This window comes from Leptodactylus fuscus, chromosome 8 (genome assembly GCF_031893055.1).
Source record: "Leptodactylus fuscus isolate aLepFus1 chromosome 8, aLepFus1.hap2, whole genome shotgun sequence".
In the NCBI taxonomy this organism is placed as follows: Eukaryota; Metazoa; Chordata; class Amphibia; order Anura; family Leptodactylidae; genus Leptodactylus; species Leptodactylus fuscus.
Window position 1 is genome coordinate 87,677,771 of NC_134272.1, and position 6,243 is coordinate 87,684,013.

The window sequence follows — 6,243 nt, forward strand, 5'->3', positions numbered from 1 at the left end:
GGGGGGCTACTGTGGAGCATTTAATACTGTGTGGGGAGGGCTCTTCTGTGGATCATTTAATACTGTGTGGGGAGGGGGGCTACTGTGGAGCATTTAATGCTGTGTGGGGAGGGGGCTACTGTGGAGCATTTAATACTGTGTGGGGAGGGGGGCTACTGTGGAGCATTTAATACTGTGTGGGGAGGGGGGCTACTGTGGAGCATTTACTGCTGTGTGGGGATGTGGGGAGGGGGGCTACTGTGGAGCATTTAATAGTGTGTGGGGAGGGGGCTGCTGTGGAGCATTTAATACTGTGTAGGAAGGGGAGTACTGTGGAGCATTTAATACTGTGGGGAGGGGGCTATTGTGGAGCATTTAATACTGTGTGGGGAGGGGGCTACTGTGGAGCATTTAATACTGTGTGGGGAAGGGGCTACTGTAGAGCATTTAATACTGTGTGGGGAAGGGGGTGCTACTGTGGAGCATTTAATACTGTGTGGGGAGGGGGCTACTGTGGAGCATTTAATACTGTGTGGGGAGGGGGCTACTGTGGAGCATTTAATACTGTGTGGGGAGGGGGCTACTGTGGAGCATTTAATACTGTGGGGAGGGGGCTATTGTGGAGCATTTAATACTGTGTGGGGAGGGGGCTACTGTGGAGCATTTAATACTGTGGGGAGGGGGCTATTGTGGAGCATTTAATACTGTGTGGGGAGGGGGCTACTGTGGAGCATTTAATACTGTGTGGGGAAGGGCTACTGTAGAGCATTTAATACTGTGTGGGGAAGGGGGTGCTACTGTGGAGCATTTAATACTGTGGGGAGGGGGCTATTGTGGAGCATTTAATACTGTGTGGGGAAGGGGGTGCTACTGTGGAGCATTTAATACTGTGTGGGGGCGGGGCTACTGTGGAGCATTTAATTCTGTGTGGGGAGGAATTTGTTCATAGTATTTTTTTAAAATAATATTTTGACCCTCCAATGGTAAGAAGGACAGTGAACCGGCCCCTGGTATATAGTATGTATATATATATATATATATATATATATATATATATATATATATATATATAAATATAAATATACCCAGTATACACTACTGACTGCAATGTGACATTTTCCTGGTCACTGACTATTCTAGAATGTTCTTTATTCAGAATGACACCATCGTATAAATGAATGGAATAATTATATTTTATTTGCAAGAATTATGCTGATGCAAATTAACTTTCCCCCCGGTTTTCCCAAATCTCTGATTCTCAATATTAATGGCACACAGGAGAAGACAATGACCCATTTGTTTTGCCTAAATTCCATTGGGTTGGTGCAGAAACATTCACAGACTGGTATTTATTGTCATAAATGTCATGACCTCTAGCGACACATTCCCTTTAAGGTTAAGGCCCCACATAGCGGCCATAGTAAAAAAGCGCTGCTGGAAAAACTGTGATGGCAACACATTGTGGGTTTTTTTTTTTTGTCCACTTTGCAATAACAACCGCAGCACAGACATGCTGTGATTTCCAACATCGGCCCACAAACAGCGCCACACATATCCATAGGTTGTGTCTGGTACTGCAGCTCAGTTCCATTCACATTAATGGAGCTAAGTTGCAATACCAGACGCAAACTGGGGACAGGTGTGGCGCTGTTTGTAGGCGAAAGACGGCATAAATTTCTTAGGCATCCCGTTAATAGAATCCATGAATTGAGACTCTCCCCACCTCCCCAGATCTTCCATTGCAATTCTCGAGGGTCTTGCCCCATCGCTGCTTGTTTCAGAAAATTAGAGTTCCATCTAATATTAGTATGGCATTTACAATCTGTAGGACTGCAAGGTACGGACCCCTGGCAGGTCAGGCAGCAGTGCTATATGTCATGTTAAGAGAGTTGTCCGGACTGTTCATGTGTCCGGTTAGGGCATACAGACATCCTAGACAGGGTCGGCCACTTGGGACCCCCTTACATTGCCCAGCTCTGATAGCTACTGCCCACGCCAGGTATCTCAGCTTGCTTCAGCCCACCCCTAAGACAAAGATACCCCTATAGTGCTGATGGGGCAGGTTTATTATATTGCAATAGTTGCATTGATAAAGATATTAAAGGGGAACCCTAGCCAGAAGTCTCTCATCTCATACAGTGTTTGTATATGTTCTGTTTTATGGTAGGTCTCACTGCTATGGGTTCTCCTCTTTACTATCTGCGCCACTCCATATAACCTAGCTACAAAAAAAAAATGAATTAAAGGTGTATACCCATCTTTTAAAGGGATGGAATATTAGTAGGGGATTCCACTAGTTTATGATCACAGGGATCCGCTGACCCCAAGAATGAGCCCTGGTGTAGTGCTGCAACCTCGGCATGGTCTGAAACGTCCAGTACAGTGCAAACTTCATTCTCCAAATTGGTGGTGTCGGACCTCTGCCAATCACAATATGGTGGCATAGTCTAATGAGATGCCATCACTTTATAAGATGGGATAACCCCTTGAATGCACTTTAATCTACAAATTAAGCCTGGTCATTGATGGTGACCTCGGAACCTGACTAGGAGTTCCCTTAAAGCTGTTTTGCAGAGTTGGATTTAGCTGCAGGCGCAGTCCTGGGTCAGCAGGTTTGGGACTGTTTCGTATCGGAAGGAAAATCCACCATCTGTGGTAGTGGTGACTCTCAAAGGCTTCATGGTGCTGGGTAGTGCTGCACAACAGTTCCCCCAATGGAGAGCTGTACTTAGGCCATGATTTGGGGAACAGGTCCCATGACAGTAGTGGAACTGGAAGCTTCCTGGGTGGACAATCCACTGGTTCCAACCAAGTTCTTCAAAGGTTATGTTGAGTGAACCACGATGACATTGTGTACTGTCAGCACCAGGTGCTGGAGGCCTCTGTAGAAGTTCTAGAGCAGATGGAGACCATGGGACGCCTGACCTCCGACCACGCTGGGTGGGACGAGTACTGTACATGAGAAACGGGGTGTGTTCAGGTTGGTCAGAGCAAGGACATGTGGGGCAATGGACCAACAGAACAAAAAGACCTCTTGTGACATAACTAAAAAATGCAGGAGCCAGATGAAAGACGGTCCAGTCATCCATCTTCTCCACCTTGGAAGTGGCCACAGTGACCGGCTCTTTCTCTGACAGGACTTGCATGTCCACCACATGATGTACAGTTTCTTCTTTAACAGTACTAACCACAGGCGAGACAGCGTCATCATTGTCAACTCCAGGGGTCACAGGCTCATGGCTGGATAGTTCTGTCACGTGATGAAGAGGCTGAGTAGGTTGCTCAGAACTCAAGACACTTGGACCTTCAGTGGACAAATTCTGGTACTGGTGGAAGTTGTCTGTCTGAGACACTCCAGTGAAAAACCAAAACTGCACAGATGAGACTCGACGACTCAAGATGTGAGGAGATGGACGGAAGATGTAGGTGAAACTGTTGCCTTCTTCTGTCTCGAGAGCATCAAGCGTTGGAGTCTCACAGAGAAGATCTGCAAGAAGGTCATATGATAAGTGTCCATACCAAGACAGTCATGGAAGTATATAATGAGGCCACCTGAGACAATCTGAAGAAGAAGCCTCAAGAACTTATACTCAGCAATTGGTTAATCCAACATCCTTGTAATATTAAGGATATGCAGGGTTAGTTATCAGATCCACAGACTATGCTTTACCTCTATATGCCTACAATGTCACATTGTGGTATGTTCCATTACATGTAGGGTTGAGTGATTGAGATCGGAAAAGATCGGATTCTGATCGGCGATCGAGCAAATTTCACGATCGCGATCGGCTGGAAAATGATCGGAAATCGGATTTTGAAATCTCAAGATTGGCTCAAGCCTAAAAGTGACTTTTCCCCTAGAGGAGCATTGACTAGAGTTGAGCGATCGGGAAAGATCAGATCACAATAGGCAACCGAGCAAATTTCGGGATCGGCTGGAAAATGATCGGAAATCGGATTTTAAAATCGATCCTGAAATCTCAAGATCGGCTCAACCCCAATTACATTTCATATCATGGAGTTATTCGCTAGGTGAAATGTGATGATCCTATATAAAGGCGCCATATGGTGGCACAACGTGTGTCTACGACTCTACTATGTGTGTGAGACCGGTGACAACTCTTTGTAGACTGACAGTGCATTGCATAGAGGAGAAGTGCCACCTACTGACAGTTGGTGAGAACATGCACGAAACACAATGCAACGTTCCACCCCAGTCCTCACAAACCTCTGACTGATATGGAAGGTTTCGATTTGTAGCTCTGTCACCTTACAGCCTATTATAGCGGAGAGTATTACAGTATATAACTGTAAGAAATGCAGCTCAGCGAGACGGGTGCAATCTAAAAAATACTAAAAAATAAAACAGAGAAATATTCCTACAACCATAAGGGGAAATCTAAAGCTACATCAAGGAAGCCGTGGGTTAGCAAATACCGTATTCTGACCGTAGTCTATGCCATGGTGGACGCGCAGCTAAGTCAGGGACTTGTCAGAACTGTGGCTGACCGTCTGATGACAGACTCCCATGTCAACCAGATGAAATTTGGCTTGTTCATGGCTGACCTTCTCTAGCTTCAGGACAAGGAGAAGACTTTCATTTGCACCATTCATTGCCCTAGCCCCACCCCTGGCATCCACTACCTGAGACAGATAATGCCCCAACAAATACATATTTTACCTCTTACTTAACCAAAAATTCAGTTTTGACCCACTAGGTCCCAGACAAGAAATCTGTATTGGACTTCTTGACCACGAGGAACCAGAATTTTATTAGGAAAATAGTTGAAAACTCAGTCGGCTTTACGTTTTTAGTTAGTGAAGAGGTCTTGCCTTGGCTAATAATGGTCGTAGCCAAAAACTATGTGTATAATACAGTTGATGTAGATGGCTGTAGACCCTCAGACATGTCCCGTTGGTCCACCCACCCCTGGTTGCTCACCTGATGATGGGAACAATATAACCTGAGAGTTGTCCTCCGCACCATGTTCTCTCCGTCGGTTGTGTCTTTTACGCAGAATCCTCTGCTCAAACCTGATGGGTCCATTTGGTGTTGGAGATGGTGTCGGAGATGCCGCGGTGCTGGTTGGAGGAGACCCCAGTGCCTCCACAATTCTCGACTTCACCTTGTCCAGGATATACTGGCGCTCATCCTCGGGCATCTCACAGCCTTGGCTTGCCCTGGTGAACATAATGGCAAAGAACACAGCAAACGTCAGGGCCATTGGTGACATCTTCATGTTATCGAGTAACTTGTTTTCTTAACGTTCTCTCTCGTGTTATAGGAGTTGTCTCTCTCTTAGGTTGTCCCAGTTGTTCTTGGTAGCGTCTGTCTTGCCTCACGTGTCTCAGAACTGCCTGGACATTGGGCAGGTCATCTATCAATGTCTTGCAGATGGCCTTCTGCTTCTGTTCCATGGACTGTCACCGTCTGTCTCGTGACGTCTCTGTGCCCTGCGGATGTCTCAGAATGCTCTGTCCTTCTGCAGATTTTGTGCATGTTATCAAAGTTGGCTCAGAGAAGCTGCTGGGCACAGAGGAAACTTTCTGTAACAGACGCCTGGAATGTATTGTTTGCCCCAGAGATAATGTCATCAGACCACTCTGACCAGCCGTTTCGCATGGGAACAGTCCTCCGCCTCTTTGGAGAAGACCTTGAGCCCAGATACAGACTGAAAATCACTTTGGTTTCTGTATTCTAATATTTATACATAAAGAATATGCTCAACGAATAAAATAGCAACTTGTAGCTCTGCTCAGTAGAGCTCCCTCTACTGGTGAGGGTAATTATAGCACAGGAGGTAGCCATACAAAGCCTTACATGGCCAAGATGGGAAAATCTCTTTATTTCAAAATTGATACAGGTATGATACAGTGTCTGGCGTAGTCTGAAATCAACATCCCATCGACATTGTCATATCAGGGGCTCAGATTGTTGTTCCACCCCTCATACTTTACCCTGCAGCTCTACAAGTAATTAATTAATTCAAATTATAGGACAAGATGATCAGGAAAATTATGGGGTTAATATATTTTCACCCTGATATTATACACCCGAGTAAGTAACCACAATTTCAGTGAGGTTTGAGGCGTCTGTTTGTGGCTTCTGACCAGATAAGAACATGACCTTGTAATGTAACTGAAAGAAAGTTTCCTGTGGGATTGTGCGGCTGAGAGGTCTTATCGTCTGTCTGCAAACTGCGGCGTTATGTTATTTATCAACAATTCTATACAGTTTGAGATTAATTAACATTAATACAGAAA

General features: G+C 45.4%; 1 protein-coding gene across 1 annotated transcript; it reads right to left on the bottom strand.

The window, feature by feature from the left end:
• Positions 1-2,561: 2,561 nt before the first annotated feature.
• Positions 2,562-5,222, bottom strand: INHA (inhibin subunit alpha). Its single transcript, XM_075285677.1, has 2 exons — positions 4,922-5,222; positions 2,562-3,466 (listed from the first exon to the last, which is right to left on the bottom strand). The coding sequence occupies exons 1-2, from the start codon at positions 5,217-5,219 to the stop codon at positions 2,562-2,564; spliced, it is 1,203 nt and encodes a 400-aa protein (XP_075141778.1). The 5' UTR covers positions 5,220-5,222.
• Positions 5,223-6,243: the final 1,021 nt, after the last annotated feature.

Excerpts from the sequence above, each read along its gene's own strand:
- INHA (XM_075285677.1), bottom strand. The coding sequence starts at position 5,219 with ATGAAGATGTCACCAATGGCCCTGACGTTTGCTGTGTTCTTTGCCATT. Across the intron at positions 3,467-4,921 it reads TATATTGTTCCCATCATCAG|ATCTTCTCTGTGAGACTCCA; the intron begins GTGAGCAACCAG and ends ACCTTCTTGCAG.